Source organism: Catharus ustulatus, chromosome 8 (assembly GCF_009819885.2).
Source record: "Catharus ustulatus isolate bCatUst1 chromosome 8, bCatUst1.pri.v2, whole genome shotgun sequence".
In the NCBI taxonomy this organism is placed as follows: Eukaryota; Metazoa; Chordata; class Aves; order Passeriformes; family Turdidae; genus Catharus; species Catharus ustulatus.
This window is the reverse complement of record NC_046228.1, coordinates 32,391,883-32,410,348: the sequence shown is the minus strand read 5'-3', so window position 1 is coordinate 32,410,348 and position 18,466 is coordinate 32,391,883. Positions and strand designations below refer to the sequence as shown.

The 18,466-nt window shown below is 44.3% G+C and overlaps 1 protein-coding gene across 10 annotated transcripts in view; it reads left to right on the top strand.

The window, feature by feature from the left end:
- PCDH15 (protocadherin related 15) overlaps positions 1-18,466 on the top strand; it is a 642,731-nt gene that overhangs the window by 574,099 nt on the left and 50,166 nt on the right. For all 10 annotated transcript variants that reach the window (XR_004418559.1, XR_004418557.1, XR_004418555.2 and 7 more), the window contains 3 exons: positions 7,168-7,277; positions 8,462-8,602; positions 16,583-16,710. Coding sequence is in view for 3 of the 10 variants with exons in the window: in XM_033065836.2 (XP_032921727.1) it covers positions 7,168-7,277; positions 8,462-8,602; positions 16,583-16,710 (379 nt within the window). In the remaining 7 variants the exon portion in view is untranslated. The remainder of the gene's footprint in view (positions 1-7,167; positions 7,278-8,461; positions 8,603-16,582; positions 16,711-18,466) is intronic.

The window sequence follows — 18,466 nt, the reverse complement described above, 5'->3', positions numbered from 1 at the left end:
GAGAAATGGGCAGAAATCTCAAAGAATCAAAGTGCTGGAGCGTGTGGGCATTTAATTGGAGATGGCTGGGCCACCTCAGAGCCCAGCTGACCTTTGGTGCCAGGGAAGGACACAGCTGCTGCTGCTTTTGTCACCACATCTCCCTCAGGGTACCGGCTGTCAGTCGGATTCCACTGGATTTGTGCAGAACTGATGGAAGACATGGACACTTCAGTGTCTCCAGCCCATTGACAGCCTGGGTCAGAGTGGGTTGGTGGGGACGGGGAGACTTTCTGCATTCCTACCCGGAACAGGGCAAGACAATTCACATAATTTATTAAAGTTTGTAATGTTGGCTTTGATCTCATCCTGCTTTGTGCTAGCAAAATGGTCTCTGGACAAAGAACCATGGAATTCCAGAGTGGTTTGGGTTGGGAGGGACCTTAAAGTTCATCTCATTCAACCCCTGCCATGGGTAGGGACACCTTCCACTATCCCAGGTGGCTCCAAGCCCTGTCCAGAATCCCTTGGATATTTCCAGCCACAGCTCCTCTGGACAACAAAAAACAGGTTAAAACTCAATAAACCAAATAAATCCATTTTTTGAGAAAATCAAATCTGCCATACAAAGCCCCTTTCCCAAGCTCTTCTTTCTTTTGTCCTAACTTCACCCAGATCACCTCTGGATCAAGGATTTAATCCAGAAGTTTCTATTACTTCACAACAACTTATGGCAGCACTTTAATTTCTTAATTAAGAGATATTAATTAGTAGTGCTATGAAACAGTGGAGACCAGCTGTAACTGGAACCTCAGATGAATATAAAAAGGTATTTTTAGCAAGCCTGTCCTCTTTATGAGCACGTCCTCAATTTAAAACAGTAAAAGTTGAAAGGGATTTGGGGTCTTTTTGGTATTGTGTTAATTAATAAATTCCACATCCTCTGCAAGGGGAAGGTCATTGCTCGTAGCAAAGTGCTGCTGGAGCAGGGAATGGAATGGGAGCTGGGGGCAGCGCCATTGCTTCCTAATTGGTGCCTGTGGGCACATTAACCAGGTGTTCAGTCATTCCAGAACAGCAAAAATGGGGAATTTTGCAAACTTACAGCTTCTGTTAGTGTTGCATTACAGCTCCCCAACCTGTCGGAAAAGATGTGTCCAGTTGCCCAGCAATCTGAAGTTTTATGGGGAAATATGGGAAGCTGTGAATTCCAGGCTATAACTCGATGTAAATGTAGTGTGGAATTTTATTTAATTTTATTTCTCTCCCAGCACCAGCCCTGCTGTGGAAATGTGTTCTGCCTAAAAAGGGAGATCTGGGGACACGTGGAGCTCGCTCTCCCTCGGTGGAAGAGATGTTGTAATGTTTTCCACCCAATTAAATCCTTCAATTTGGAGTCAAACACCATCCAAGCAAAAGGATTTCACAAAACAAAATCATGGAGCTGTATCAGGAGTCGATTATTCCAAGAGATTTTCCCCAGTTCTCTGGTTTCCTGCTGTTCACTCAGACAGTTTGCCTCATTGGGAAATAGGGAAGGGGGAACCCTGCACAGTGACAGTGAGGGTGGGGGGTGCCATTCCATGGTTGGAATCTCCATAACTTGATGGAAAAAGCATCCACAGTGCTCTGGGTTGGAGCTCAGGAATCAGAAAGGGTGGTCCTTTCCAACTTGGGATGTTGGGTTCTCAATATCTGTGAACGGCTGAGGCCTTGATGGGTCAGAGAATTCTGGAATGTTTCTGGCTGGAAGGGACTTTAAATCCCATCCAGTGCCACCCCTGCCCGTGAGCAGGGACACCTTCCACTATCCCAGGTTGTTCCAAGCTGCTTCCATCCTGGCCTTGGACACTGCCAGGATATCCATTCCACCTCAGCTCCTGAGCTACATTTCTTTAAACCTCTGTTTACTCAAGTTTCCCTTTTCCCTCCCAGCAGAGCTCCCTGGGATTTCCCCCTGTCAGGGATCATTTTTTCCCTCAGGAATAATTTTTCCCTTTCTTGTCAGAGTCCACAGAGGGTTATTGTTGTCCCTCAAAAGTGTTTTGGGCCTAAAAGTGTTTTGTTTAATGCTGGTATCCATTTGCATCATTCTTTTCCCAGCATTTCCAGATCCTACCACTGCTTTTCCCAGCTTTCCTAGGATGGAATTTACATTTTATTAAGGGAATACCACAGGTAACCTTTTAGTTGCAGCATTTTTGAGATGTGGGGGTAAAAACAGTCGATGTTTTCCTGACACTTAAGCTGGAGCTTCCAAGCTACATTTGGAATTTGCATCTCACATCAGTCGTAGCTTGGATTTGGGAAAATGTGTGTGATTTTCCCTTTGGAATCATTGGTTTAGAGTGATTTTCTGCTGGTGCATTATTTGGTTTGTAATAAAAAATTAGCAGGTGTGATTATAAATTTAAATTTAACTATTTTTACAGCAGGCACTGAAGCAGGACTTACCATGGAGAAATTAGGGAGTGAGTTACCAGGGGATTACCAGGTGAAGGATCCTTTTCCCCTAACTTTTCCTTGTGTTAGTAGTGCTGATTGCATTTTGTTAAAATCCTGTACTTCTTTATACCAAATGAAAATGAAACTAGAATTTTAGGATTTTTTTTTTTCAATTAGATGTTCTGGTGAGATCTTTCCAGGGGAAGAGGAAAGCACAGGGAGCCAGATCTCAGCAGGGAAGCTGTTCTTGAAAAGATTGAGAGTCAGAGCTCCCAACACCATGTTAATTAAATGCAGGAATAAATCACTCTGGGGGTGTGGATATGGAACTGAAATTATCCATAATTTTAGTATTAAACCCCATAGGTGTCCAGCAGTGTTTTATCCTTCCAGCCATGTTATCCTTGGAATGTATCCCATTGGTCTGACCTATCCAAGTGTGTGCTTGTGCCGTGTGTTGTGCTTGGTAGGAATTCTTCCCCATTTTTTTTTTGCTTTTGCAGAATCCTGACAGGAGTATCCCTGCCTTCATGGGCTCAGGTTTAATTTGGGAAGATTGGAGGGATAACATGAACACACAGAGATCAGGAGAGCAAAACCTGACATTTGGGTTGAAATGCAATAGGTTAAGACAGGATCACTGGAGCAATGTCCACACTCCCTTGTCATTTGTTTTGGAGATAAATATCATGGGAAGGTCAGAGTGCCTCCAACCAATTTGGGAATTGAGACAGACAGGCAGGATATCAAGTCCAGGAAGGAATATGTGATTTTCTGAAGAGAAACTGCTCCATAAATACATCTAATTAGGACAAAAAAAAATTTTTCCAGAAAAAAAAATTATGATTGCCTGGAACAAGCTGTTCAGGTAGTTACTAGGAAAGAAAAAAACTTGATAAATTGATGGAATATTGCTCTAAAACATATACAGAACTTGATAAAATGATGGTTTCTTGCTCTAAAATGTGTCCAGGTCTATCTTTTCTTAAGCAAACACAGGAAGCCAAGGCAGTTTTTTATGTGCTGGTGAAAGAATTAAAAGAGCTGCCACGGGAATCATGGAATTCCAGAGTGGTTTGGGTTGGAAGGGACCTTAAAGCCCATCCAGTGCCACCCCCTGCCATGTCAGGGACACCTCCCACTATCCCAGCTTGGCTGCTTCAACCTGGCCAGGGATCCAGGGGTAGCCACAGCTGCTCTCCCACCATCCTAAGAATAAAAATACCCTCAATATTAACCAAGTGGAGGTGAGCAATGTAATTAAACATCACCAAAACTTAATTTCTGAGGGGTTTTTATGGACCTCCATAAATTTAAATATAAATATATAAAATAGTTTGTGTTCTAATATTCTATATAAATAGATACAAAATATGAAGTCCACAAAGTAGAGGCAGCTGAAGTGGCTCATATGGAGTCCATTCACATCCCACTATTAAGCTTCAGCTCTAAACCAATTTTCCCAATTATTATTGGGTTTGCTGGCTTGAAATTTAATTTTTTATTAAATCTCGCATTCATGCTTTTGGAGATAGACAAGTTTCATGGTGAATTTAAAGCATATTGGCTACCAGGCAAATTGAAAAAGGGTTGGGAGTGATGTGTTTAGCACAGGGAAAAAGAAGAAGCAGAAAAGTAGAGAGAAAAAGTTAAAATTTCACTTGGACACTTCCAGTAGTAGCACCCTGAAATGTATTTGAGACATACTCAGTCTCCCTTGATCTCTGATCAAGACACAGATAATTAGGAGACAGCAAATTCAGATTTTTTTTTTAATTTGTATTTGTTTTCAGTATTTTTGTGCATAAATGATGTTTTTGTTTTAATTCTGTTCTTCTTTGTGGTTGTTCTGTTTATTTTCTGAGGAATAAGTGCTTTTTGTGGTTTTAAACTCAAAGACATCAGTGAGGTCTCTCCTGGTCTCCATTCCATCCTGATTTCTCCCAGGATACCATTTATTGTACCTGTGGAAAAGTTAAAGTGAATCAAAGGGCCTAAATGCCACATTACTGTGATGGTCATGGAAAAAATACCATGGAAATGGAGGAAACAGTGGTCTGGGAATAGATTAAAGTTGTCATGGTCAAAGGGTGATTCTGTGAAGATTAAAACTCTGCATAAGGCTGAGGTGGGGATTAAAGTGTGTGTTTTCTTGTCCTTTTTTTGGGTGGCTTGGGCTGCATTCTCTCACTTTCCTCTTCCCACAAAAATTCCAGCTTTTGTCATCCAGTAATGCAAAATTATGGCATAAAAACACCTTCACCTGTGCCCTAAAGTACCTTCAAATAATACGTCAGGGGGAAAAAAAGCACCATTTTCTATCTTAACCATTCAAACATTGGAAAATAAGGAATTTATTCCCTTAGAAAGGTTATTAGAGCTGGAAGAACAGGATAAAGAGCAGGATATAGGAAATTGGATGCTCATCTTTTGCTGCTTTGCTTCTCCAGAATCCAGAGGAATGCTCTGAAGGGGTGAGTTGGGTGTTTCACTCCAGCTGATGCATTGCTCCTGTTGTTCCCAATACCTGAAAGGAAGAGAACAAAATCAGTTCAATTACCATGGGGAGGAACATGTGCTGTCCTGTCCTCTCCCTCCAGAGCAAACACAAATCCTCTCAATAATTATTATTGATTTGTCAATCCATTGGCTTCAGCTCTGGCAAAGGGAGCTATAAGGTAATTTCCACTGCAGAAACACCCTGGAATTATGCTGGGAATGAAATGTAGGGCTTTTGTTCCACTCCCACCCTTCTAAGAAGCCAAGAAAACGGCATCATCTATAATGCAGCATAAAAAGGGCATTTTCTTCTCTGACCTCATCAAAAGAACTCCAGCCTTAAATGCTTCCAGCTTTGGCAGCTTTTTTCCCTGTCCTTCCCTGCCTTCCCCTGCCTTTTGGCAGCTTTTTAATCCCTAAGATTTGCTTTGGTAAAATGCACACTAAAAAGCTTTTCATAGCAATGGTTTTAGAGCTTAATAAATTAAGGAGCATCAAGGAATTTCACTCCAACCACTGACGCAGAGCTGTGGGAGCAGAGGGATCTGTGTGTTTGAGTAAAAGGGGATTTTTCCACCCGTGAAAAAAAGAGGACATCACTGTTACATTGCATGATCCAACACTTAATTCCATATATTCATTATCTCTAATTTTTTCCAGGAAGTTTGAATCAATATTGATTCCAAAGGAAATATTTGTAAGGTAGAGCTCAGGGGAAGATTGGCTGCTTCTTGATGGGAAAAGTTTGGGTTCAATAGTTGGGATTGTGTCCTGGGGTTCCAACTTTCATATAATCATGGAATATCCTGAGTTGCAAGGAACACACAAGGATCACTGATCCCAGCTCCTGGTCCTGCACAGACACCCCAACAATCCCACCCTGTCCCTGAGAGCGTTGTCCCAGCACTGCTGGAGCTCTGGCCACCTCGGGGCCGTGCCCATTCTCTGCCTTTAGAATGGGAAAATGTGGTGTGGGGTGGAGGATTTGAAAACCACCTGGAAGACGAAATTGGAAAGTGATAAAATATTAATGGAATCACAGAATTATTTAGTCCTGGGATCATAAAATCAAACTGTTCCCCCAGCACTGCCAGGGCCACCACTAGACCAGGTCTCCAGGTGCTGTTTTGGTCTTCCAAATACCTCCATTATACTCCCTAGAAAGAAGCAGCTGTAGATTCTGTCCAGAATTTTAAAGATCAGTTCACAACTGATCTTCAAACTCAGGAGCCTCTCTGAACAGATCCTTATTTGGTGTTTATTTTGTTATCTATCAAACGAGTGTCATTTTTAAAAATTGAAAATATCTGTGTAATGCATTTTTTAAAAATCTACGTTCATGGATGAGTGTCAAAAATTCCTTTTAAATTTATTTTGAGGAGTTTGAAGCATGAATTCAACCATTGCTTGCCATAAGGAAAATCTGAGGAGGAGGATTTGAGATGAGCTCAGGATTCTCATTTCTCCTTGTTGAAATTGTTTGGATTGCTGGCTTAAGGACATCAGCACAGAGTCATGGAATGGTTTAGGTTCAAATGGCCTTAAAGCCCAACCAGTGCCATCCCATCCCATGGGCAGGGACATCTTCCACTGTCCCAGGCTGCTCCAAGCCCCATCCAACCTGGCCTTGGACACTTCCAGGGATCCAGGGGCAGCTCTGGGCACCCTGTGCCAGGGCCTGCCCACCCTCCCAGTGGTTGGGTAGCCTTGGGTTGCAGTTCATTTCCTGAAAAGCATCTTGTGTTTTAGCACCAAAATGTGCTGGCAGGAAAAATTTTGGATCTTTGTGAATAGTGGAAATTCCCATGGAGGTAGCCCCAAAGTGATTCCTGTTTAAGGCATGGAATTTTACTCATGACTGAAGTTTCCTGCGTGGTTTTCTGACAGATATACTCAAGATCTATTATAAAAGAGATATATTACAGATCTATAGAAAATATGTATAGAAAAGATTTATTTTATCTTTACTTTCAATTTATCAGGCTGTGATGGTTCTTGTTTCTCCTCATTATGCCCCACTGTCCCACTTCTCAGATCCAAGAATCATTAGATCTTTACATTGCCACCTCTTCTCAGTGGGTTTTGCATTTTCAAAGGTTAAACATTTTCATTTTTAATATGATTTTTCCCTAATGACAGATCCTTTGGCAACCTAATAGATGGAGGAAATACTAACCTGAGGAGTAAGTTTCAATAATCTACTGTTCAGGAGTGTAACACAAACCCTTCTGTTCCACTCTGCAGGCCCCCCCCAGTGAGTGAAAGTGCCCCAAAGGGAACCGTGGTCACCGTTGTCACCGCAGCCGCCTTGAACCAGACCGTCGTGTACTCCATTGTGTCAGGGAATGAAGAAGGTAAGTGTAACAACAACAACAATAATAATAATAATAATAATAATGTCTTGTGGTTATGGGGAACCTGGAGGGCGCACCAGAGATTTGCAGGAAAGTGTGGAGAAGTAAAGCTGCTGAGGTGAATCACAGAGTCATTGAGGTTGGAAAGAAACTCTCAGATCATTGAGGTGAAATCCCACCTCATCTGGACAAGTAGGAGGGAAATTCAGGGTTGGAAGGGGCCTACAAGAAACCTTGAGAGGGACTTTTTATAAAGGACAGGATAAGGGAGAATGGCTTCAAGCTGGAACAGAGAAGTTTAGATGGGATATTGGGAAAGAATTATTCCCTGGGAGGGTGGGCAGAGAAGCTGTGGCTACCCCTGGATCCCTGGAAGATCCCAAGGCCAGGTTGGACAGGGCTTGGAGACCCTGGGATGGTGGAAAGTGTCCCTGCCCATGGCACTGGATGGGATTTAAGGTTCCTTCCCACCCAAACCATTCTATGGTTCTGTAACTACCATTATCAAGCCTTTGGAGATAAGCTAAAGATTAGATTAATTAGCAAAATCACATGAAAATAATTCTCACTGATGTGAAAATTCCCATGGATGCCACATAATGTGAGTCCATGGCACATCAAAATAAAAACATAAATAGCTTTGATGGAGTCACACTTGCTTAAAAATCTGGTTTAAGAGATTATAGACTCAGCCATGCTGTACCAAATATTGGATTAGAGCCTGGTATCCAAACAAAACATCCTGCTGGGATACTCTCGGTGATCCACCTGGACATCTTGACAAAATAACACAAAATTACTGGGAGGGATGTAAAGAATCCCCATCCTCCTTTTTGTGAGAGTGGGCTCTTTGTCTTGTTTCATCTTTCCATTTGTGCTCAAATCCTGTGCAGGGAGTGGCACTCCCTGATCCTTTGGGTCCCTTCCAGCTTAGGATATTCCATGATTCTGTGATGCTGGGCTAGTTATCCCAGTAGCAGAGCAGATCCAGCCATTCTGCTCTTCAAAAATATCTTCAAAGATGAGCTACACGGAGCTTTACAAGCCTGAGGGAGGGAGGGAGGGAGGGAACAACTTGCTTGGCAGTGTCAGAGGACTGTGTCATCCCCAAAATACAACCCTTGGGCATTGAAAATCTCTGTTTATGCATCTCTTAAAATTCCTCTGTTTTTTCTGGCTTCTAGATGTGTTTGCCATTAACAACAAAACAGGAGTGATCTCTGTGAAAAAGCCTCTGGACTATGAGAGAGTCCAAAGTTACGAACTCCGGGTGCAGGCAGACTCCCTGCAGGTGGTGAGATCCAACCTGCGAGTCCCCTCCAAAAGTAAGTGTCAAAAATCCTTCCTTTTCCATCTTTTTTACATAGATATTGCTGGCATTTGCTGAGAATGCTGAAACTGCTCTGCAGTGACATTGTTGTCTTTTATGGGATGATTGGGATCACATGGTGCATTTTTGAATCTCTCAGCCTGACTTGCCCAGAGCAGCTGTGGCTGCCCCTGGATCCCTGGAAGTGACCAAGGCCAGGTTGGACAGGGCTTGGAGCAGCCTGGGATAGTGCAGGGTGTCTCTGCCCATAGCTGGGGATGGCACTGGATGGGCTTTGAGCTCTCTTGCAACCCAAACCACTCTGGGATTCTGGGATTCTATGTTAGTTGAAGGTGCTCATATATTTGGGAACATGGCATAAATCTTGGGAATGGCCTGAGACACTGTACAGGGGTGAGAGTTCCAATACCTTCACCTGGGTTTCTTTCCAATGTTACCCACAGAACCAGCAGGACATTTTGGGATTTTGAGCCTGGATTATTGTGGATATTTCTTTTTCCTTGAGTAAGAATGGAATGTGTGGGGTGTGACACACTGGGGTTAATCAGTGGAGTTTGGCTTTGTTAAGAGTATAGTGACATCCTGTGCTGGTTTAGCCACCATCGAGGATGTGCCTGCCAGGGGACAGAAAGGCAGAGCTGTCTGCTTCTCCCTGTGCCTGGGAGAAATCCAGATGAGGTTATATCCATAAAAATACAACCAAGGGATACCCAGGGAGCAGATCAGGCTTCCATGCATGACACAGCCTTCTCCAAACCTTTCTGACAGTGCTGAAGACACAAGGCAGTCAGCAGCTCCTTCCTTTCATTCCCTCTTCTGACTCACACTCTGCACTAGAGTAGCTCTCCCAGCTGAGCAGCAGTTCCAAAAAAAATGATGGCTGAATTACTTTATTCAGGAATACTTGATAGTGACTGGAGTTTGACTTCAGGGCAGCTTAAAGGAACATAAGCTAGGTGCCTTTGGTTCTCCAATAGTATACAGCATAAATATTCCTTAGAATATGCACTGTGCTGGAGGGATGGCTAAATCATTTGATAAATATATATATTTAAAATACTTTAGAAGTGTCTGGCCAGATGAATCACCTATGACTTTGTAATGAAAATCCCTTTATCTCTGGGTTTGATTCCTGCATTTATACAATTAATTCCTTTCCATATTCTTGGCACTTTGATTATTTTTGAGGAATTTGAATCAGGTTAAACACTAGTTCTGAATTTCAGGGCACTCAGTTGATGAGCTGCAGTGGGAGGAGATGGGGCACAATCAGCACATCACTGTGGGCTTTGCTGAGGATGAACTGATGACCCTCTTTGAAGCTGGGTGACTAGAAATACACAGCCCCAGGATTATGCAACAGCGAATTAATACAAAACTGTGACACCCAGTGGCAGTGACCTGCTGCCAGTTCTGGTCTTGGATAACCCTGAATTGGTGGAATTAGTTCTGGAATTTGTCAGTGACCTACTCTGTAGCTGCAGGGATTTCTGAGCCTCTCACATTGAGATACACATTGTGTCCAGGGAAGGGAACGGAGCTGGGGAAGGGGCTGGAGCCCCAGCAGGGGCTGAGGGAGCTGGGAAAGGGGCTCAGCCTGGAGAAAAGGAGGCTCAGGGGGAACCTTCTGGCTCTGCACAACTCCCTGACAGGAGGGGACAGCCAGGGGAGGTCGAGCTCTGCTGCCAGGGAACAGGGACAGGACAAGGGGAAACGGCCTCAAGCTGTGCCAGGGGAGGCTCAGCTTGGACAGCAGGAGGAATTTCTGCATGGAAAGGGTGCTCAGGCCTTGGCAGGGGCTGCCCAGGGAGCTTTGGAGTCCCCATCCCAGGAGGTGTCCAAGGAAGGGCTGGAGGTGGCACTCAGTGCTCTGGGCTGGGGACAAGGTGGGCATTGGGCACAGCTTGGGCTCCATGGGCTGGGAGGGCTTTTCCAGCCTCAGGGATCCTGGGATCCTGTAAATAACATACCCCTGACAAACTGCTCAGCCACCACACAGAGCTGAATGCCACCAAGCTCAGAAGCTGGGTACCAAATTGTTTTCAGTGATGGTATTATAGGAAATAATTACAAAGAAGTAGGAGCTGGAGTTTCCATCTGTGCAGGGGAAAAGTGAAAGTGCATTAAGTGTAACTGAGCTTGTCATTCAGTGATGGTGCCAGGTGATAGCATGGCAATAACTGAATAAATATATGGGGAGAGAAAGTAAATTGATATATCCTTTGGAGTATGAGAACATCAAATTGGTGACTTAAACTGGGGGTTTCATAGATGATGCTAAATCATGCAAAGTCACATTCTTGCTTTCAGCAGAGTCAAACTCATTAAAGGAGTTACTTTAACTGAAACTTTATGATATTGTTGTGTGGTGTTACTTCATTTGAATGGAAGGTGAGCTCTGTTTGATGATGAGGATGAGGTAAAAAGCTTGGAGTTCTCCTTGAGAATTCTGATGATGCTGAGCCCTGAAGGACTTTCAATATTAATGTAGTTTGCCAACTCTTTCAGGCACAGGGTAGGATTCTTGGGGCTGTCCTGTGCAGGGCCAGGAGTTGCACTTGATGCTCTTTGAGGTAAGAAGGTAAGGGGTAGGAGGAAACAGAAGGATTTATGTGGAAGCAGAGGGAGCAGCAAAGAGAAAGTGCTGCCTAAACGCAGGGACAAAGAGCATTGGAGCAGGATGGACAAGGAGGGACAAAGAGAGGTTTTTACCTCCAAATTCAACCTGGTCCCACTTGTAGAACCAAAGCATTGGTGGGCATGTCCAGAGAAGCTGTGGCTTCCCCTGGATGCCTGAAAGTGTCCAAGGCCAGGTTGGACAATGGGGCTTGGAGCAACCTGGGATAATGGAAGGTGTCCCTGTCAGTGGCAGGGGTGGGATTGGATGGGCTTCAAGGTCCCTTCCAACCCAAACCATCCTGGGATTTTGTGATTTCACATTCCTAGAGAGGTAAAGACAATGACAGCATCCTGTGGTGGCTTTTCCTGTGTTGAAGAGGAATTAATTGGCTGGGTGATAAGGTGGAGATTGGTCACAGGTCACATAACATGTTCTTGGAGGTCTTTTCCAACCTGGATTATTCTGTGACAGGACCTTGTTAGACGTGGTTTTTATCTTGCTGTCAGAAGACTTGAAAACAAAATCACCCTCCCATTGATTATTTCCATGTTTTATCCAGTCAGGTAGAACTATTTGTCACCTTTGGCACCCCCAGGGCTGGTACAAAGGTGCTGTCCTGGCTCTACTGTACTCTCAGCTGTGAGCAGGGCTTTGCTTTGGGGGTTGGGGGTAAGGCAACAGCCCTGTCTGCTTCAGTTTTTGGTTTTCTAAACCAAAAAACCCTTTGGGAATAAAGTGGAAATAGGAGTTTTACAACTAAAATTCTGCAGCTGTTCCACAGTAATTGGGAATGATTATTCTACTGCGTTAAATATGAGCATGAATTCTGTGTCCCTGTTGTGTTGATGTAACAGTAAAGCAGCCTTATGTTTTTAGTTGCAAAAGTTGGTGCTGGTGGTGCTTTACAAGTTGGCTGCTCTGGCAGTTCCCAAATCCAGGAGTTTTGACAGATGGACTCAATGCAAGCAGAGCCTGATCCAGCTGCATCACAGCTCTGACAGAGCTTGGGACAAACTTCCAATTTCTATGGGCAGCAAAGCAGTGCATTTTAGAGGGGCTGAATAAAACCTGAGCTCCCACTTGGGTCATTATTTGGTAGAAAAAGAGGTTTTATATAGATTTAAATCAGACCTTAGGTCTGTTCTGCTCCAAACACTTTGCTGTTCGTTTCTTTTTACACTCTTGAGCAATGACAGCACATGATGATCTTCTTCTGGCTTTACGGGCTCATTTAGATCTAAATGCCACTGAAAAATATTCAGTGCTGCTTCCTACTTGGTTCTGCCAAATCCAGGAATGTGAGATGGAGCCCAGCTGCAGTTCAGCACAGCTCACCTGCCAAAGCACAAAGTCTGCTCCATGCACTTGTAAGGCAGAAGTAAAGCAAAGCGCTCCTAAACCCTGGCAAATTACAGTGTTCCCTCCCAGTTGGATTCAGATGAACTTTGGAAAGGTTCTTTGAAATCTGCTGTTGCCTCCTGCAGAATTGCTTTTGGAGATGCAGGGATTTATGTTAGAGTTATCCATGCCTGAAGAGCAGCTGTATCCATGTCTGGGTTGGAATGTTGCAGAAGACAAGTGCTTTTGGTGAAAGCACTGAGTAGAACTCACCTAGGAACACTCAAAGCATCGTTGATGCTGTCCCAGTGTCTAAAAATCATTGGTTTAGTTCAGCTTCATTTCTGCAGCCTGGCAAGGAACTACCAGCTCACATAGATCTGGCACATTTTTAGATGTGGAGACTGGAAAAGAGCTTCAACAAGGATGTTTGGGAAGAACTTATGAGAATGAAAAGCTGGGACACAACAGTGACCCAGGAGTTTTTGCTGGGCTTATTTTCTGTGTTACTTATTAATGGTCTGCTCATTTTAGATGTTTCAGAGGTTCCTCAGCTTTGCTTTACAGCACCTTTCAGGGTGTTTTCACTCCCCTTAAGCAAACCACAGAAGCTGAAGGATCTGAAAGTCTTGGCAGTGATTATTTAGCTGGTTCCTATAAACTGAGGATGACTTAGAAGCAGCTGCAGTTCTGTATTTTCTGTGCACTGCAACTTATCTCCAGGGTGCTGGAGGAGGAAAAAGGAACCTTGCAGGAGACTGAGGTACCATTGAAATCAATTTTCTTGGCTCTTTTTGGCCACCTGGCAACCTGTGCTGCTTTCTCCAGGGAAAGATGCTTTTTGTTCTTTCACCTGGCCAGTTTTTTAGGCAGGGTAGTCATAAGTAATAAGATTTTATATTTGGATTCTGGGAGGTCTCATGAGAATTACCACTAAGGAGTAAATCATTCTATCCACTCCTGGAATCCATGCAAAAAAAAAAGGTAACTGGAGCTGGATTCCATGCTTAGAACAACGAAGATGGGAGGTTTTACATACTTGGGGGTATAAATTTCCCCTCTGAAAGATGAGTATGAATACCTGTGATAATCACTGTCCTCACAAAGAGGGTTCAAGCCACACCCAGTGTTTAGAAAAGCAGTTAGAAATTTGGGATATGAAGGAAAAAGGAGTCTAATGACAGAGTCTAAAGCAGACTCTCTAAGAGTGCACTTCGTTGGTGGCCATTTCCATCACACTGGGGGCTGGGGTGCAGGAGTGGTGGATTTGGGAGCCCCAGAGCCCCTGTGCAGGGAATGTTCCTGAATCAAGCAGAGGGAGTGGGAAAAATTCCCATGGGAAAGGGTCAGGCACGACCTTCCCACGTGACTCAGCTGCTGCTGAGGGATTTTAGTGAGAATTCCACTGTGAGGGCAACTTCTATAGCTGGTGGAGAGCATTTTCCTGCAGCCAGCTGTGGAATTGGATCCAAAGGTGGGGTAGGGAGGATCTCACAGATGCCACATTCTACTCCATCTGCTAGAATGAAGGACTGTGCCCAGAAATCAGGCAGGAAGCTGAAACACAGGTAGCTATTCAATGGTGATGGTCAGAATGTTGGCCTGTGGATATGCAAAGCATTTTATTTGTCTTGTGCTTAATGTAATAACTTCCATTTCTCCATTCTCAAAGCATTCACCCTTTGCTAAACAAATCAGCATTTTGGCAGCTCAGAGAACTGCCAGTAAATTAAACAAATGGTGAGTTGAGCAAATTACAAGGCAAACTTTGCACAAGGCTCAGCCACCTCACCTAAGGTGGCCTGACAAAAGTGAGCTATATGCAAATGATGTTTAATTTGAATTAGAGAAATCCAGTGCAAGTGAGCCAACACCTGATCCTACCTGCACAGATAAAATCAGGACCTTCCCTCTAGGACCAAACTGGTGGCAGCCAGTGATAGGGCTGGTTATAGGCTCAGCAGGGCAGAGTCACTTCCACATATAATCCTGCTTTTAATAAAGGTGGAGCTGCAGTGGGAAAGTCTGTCTGGGAATCTCATTTTCCTACCGTAATTTGGTATTGCAGCCACAGACATTAAGGACCTGGTTTAGGAAGACAAAGATTTCACAATTAATGTAATTTCCTTTCTTTCCTTTCTTTTCCCCCTCTTCTCTCCATACTGGAGAACCCCACAGAAAGACTCAGGGAGCTCAGTGGGCACCTGGTGTCCCCTCCCTGCTCCAGCAGGGCCATCCCAGAGCACAGGGCACAGCATTGTGTGCACACAGCTCTGCAACAGCCCCAGGGAGGAGAGCCCAGAGGCTCTGTGGGCAATCTGTTCAGGGCTGGGCACTGCCCAGGGAAGAAGTTGTGCCTCCTGTGCAGGGGGAATTGCTGGGCTCAGTCCCTGCCCGTGGCTCTGGGGCCATTGCTGGGCCCCCGGAGCAGAGCCTGGGCCCTGCTCTGCCCCTCCCTGCACACAGGGACAGCCAGGGCTGAGGGCCCCTCTCAGCTGGGGCTCCTCTCCAGCCTGAACAGCCCCAGCTCCCTCAGCCTTTCCTGGGCACCCAGATGCTCCAGGCCCTTCCTCAGCGCCGCAGCCTCCGCTGGCCCCGCTGCAGGAGCTCCCTGGCCCTGCTGTGCTGAGGATCCAGAGCTGGACACAGCACTGCAGAGGGGCCTGCAGGGCTGGCACAGGGGCAGGATCCCTCCCTGAGCTGCTGCCAATGCTCTTCCTGCTGCCCAGGATCCCATTGGCCTCCTTGGCCCCAGGACACTCTGCTGCCTCAGGGACAGCTCGGTGTCCCCCAGCACCCCCAGGACACTCTGCTGCCTCAGGGACAGCTCGGTGTCCCCCAGCACCCCCAGGACACTCTGCTGCCTCAGGGACAGCTCGGTGTCCCCCAGCGCCCCCAGGACACTCTGCTGCCTCAGGGACAGCTCGGTGTCCCCCAGCACCCCCAGGACACTCTGCTGCCTCAGGGACAGCTCGGTGTCCCCCAGCGCCCCCAGGACACTCTGCTGCCTCAGGGACAGCATTTTAAACATTTGGTTTTTTTCAGATTTCAGTTCCATTTATGAAGCCATCCTTTGTTTCTCATCACCTGGACCATCAGATAGGCAGAATATGACTTTGGCCATGTCAGAAATAGTCTGTGGTTTAATGTTTTCCTCCCCTAAATATACAGCTCCTAAGCCTTTTCTAAAGAGCCTGCATTGTACGAGTAACTCAGATCAGTGGCACCTGTGCAACACTGAAATTATCCTGGCACTGAAAGGAGCTGGGAAGACCAGCTCAGAAAGTAGGCAATTTATCACTTGCAAATGTGGTTTTAATGAACTGGATATCATCATTTCCAGCAATCTTTCTGGATGATACGATTCTGAAAGAGGGAAGCAGATGTTGGTGGAGATTACTGCACAGTGGAATCTGTTTGGCACCAGGTCCATGGTTTTTGCTGGATGTTTTTCCATGGAGATGTTTATTGCTCAATGGGCTGGAGCAGGAACTCTTTAATAAAACCAAATGAACAGTGGGGTTTTGTGTTGAACCTCTCAGGTGAGACAGTGCTGGTGGAGTTCCCCTGGGCCAGGCCAGCTTTGGGAGGAGGACAGGCTTAGGGATGCTTTCAATTAACTCATGAAATTAATTAAGTGGTGAGGCTGCTGAGCCACGACTCTGTGTGACCATTTATGAGTTTACAGACACCAGGACTGAATCAGCCGTAAAATATCTGCACGGCAGTAGAAATAATTAAAATAGATAAAGCAAGGTGCAGAGCTGCTGTTAATGGGCTCTTTGTGACACCTGTGGGTATTTAATGGGACCAAAAGCTGCAGAATTAAAGTGTGATACAGATCCCTATTACTCTTCCAGGGAAGGGTGGGGTGCTGGAGCCCCAGCAGTGGCTAAGGGATTTATTATCCCAATACACATTTTACATGATCTCCCTAAGCTGTAAATGCATGAATGCCAGGAGATGTTACAAATTATTACAGAATATAATATTTTCCTTTTTCCTTCCCTCTTTTAGGTAATACAGCCAAGGTCTTTATTGAGGTGAAGGATGAAAATGACCACGCACCTGTGTTTACCAAAAAGATGTACATTGGAGGTGTGTCTGAAGATGCCAGAATGTTTTCTTCTGTGCTTAAAGTGAAGGTAAGGCTGAACATTTTGTCATAATCTGCACTTACTGAGGGAAAATTTGTACTCGCCCTTTGATTTTTTTACAGGGAAATTTGAAATTTGCATTTTCTGAAGCTGCTTGATGGTTGATGTTGACACAAGGATAACTTTGAGTTAAAACCCAGGTTTTGTTTTGTTTTCGATTTTAGGTGTTTGTGTCTCATGCCAGTTTGTAGCTCTCATTTTAGATCTATTACTATTGACACATTTGGTTTATGTTCAATGCCAGTTTCACCTGAAGTTTTCTTCTATTTTGGTGGCACCTTGTTTAGATTTTACAGAAGAAATCCAGCAATCCGTAGTGTTTTGGGGTTTTGTTTTTTAAGAGAGACAAAATTAATGGAAATATAATATACAGACTACAATTAGCATCAGATGTTATTAGCCAAGAGTAAAAGCTCTTTGTTTTCAATAAAGCAAATACACAATCTGTTTAGAGTATCAGGAATGATAGAACAGTCAGAGCTTAATAAAGTTGTCTCTAGATGGGATTTTTTTTGTTGATTTCATGAGAGTCCTTCCCAAAATAAGCCCAGACATGACAGAGAAGTGGGGAATTGGGAAGTTTCTACTTCATCAAAATTAGGAGTCCAAGAATGGTGGTGAATCCAAGAATCTTGTCAAAGCTATTAACTTTAGAACTGCTGAAGAATCACAGAATTGTTAAGGTTGAAAAAGATTTTTAAGATCACCAAGTCCAACCATCCACCAGCACCACCATGGTCACCATCAATAATGTCTCCAAGCACCACTTCCACACATTCTGGGACACTTCCAGGGATGGTGACTCCACCACTGACCCGGTCAATGCTTAACCACCCTTTCTGTGAAGAAATTCTTGCAATTATTCAATCCAAACCTCCTCTGCAGTGACTCAAGGCATTTTCCTCTCCTCCTGTCCCTTGACTGATCCCCACCTGGCTCCATTCTCCTTCCAGGGAATTGTAGAGAGCAGATAACAGGTCAAAGGTGTAGCCCTTAGGAGTAGATATAAAATTCTGGAAGGCAAAGTAATTCAGGGAAAGGAACGTTTTGTTCCATCTGAAAGTAAATGAAACATGGGCACAAATGTCAAATCACATTTGGAGTCATCCCATGAAACATGAACAGGCTGTTAAATCCGTCCTGGTTTTCCAAGAGGATTTCTTAGGCACAGGTATTTGTGTGTCAGTCAGGGGGCAAAGAAATGGGTGGAGAAAAGCTAAGGGAAACTTGGGGGTAATGAGGGGAATCTGCTTTTGCCCTTTAGACTTATTTGACTCAAAACATGTCATCAGTCCCAAAGGAGGACAAAAAGAAATGTCAATTTTGTGTCTTTAAGCTTTTTGTTTCAATCCTCCCTGTTTTCACTGGCACAAAATGGAACAAGGCCTAAGCCAGGAGTTGGTATTAGTGGATGGCATTAAACATAATTGTGTGTTTAGTGAAAGTAAAATTAGAAATAATTAAGAAGTGTTCTTGTTGCAGAGGATCAGGCTGGAATTTATTGTTGTAGCACCAAGCATTTGCAGCAGTCAGTGCTCGTTACCTTTTTTCTTGGCCTTTAGAAAGCAAAAGTAATTGCTCTGTTAGTTAAACACAATCCACATTCCAGCCTGGTTTAAGAATAATTAATCAAATGAATGCCTGTTCTTGAAGAGTAGAATGAAATGAGCAGCTTTCCAAGTTGCAATTTAGGAGAACATTAATAAAGTACACGCAGAGCTTGCACTGTAGAAATTATTCAGGT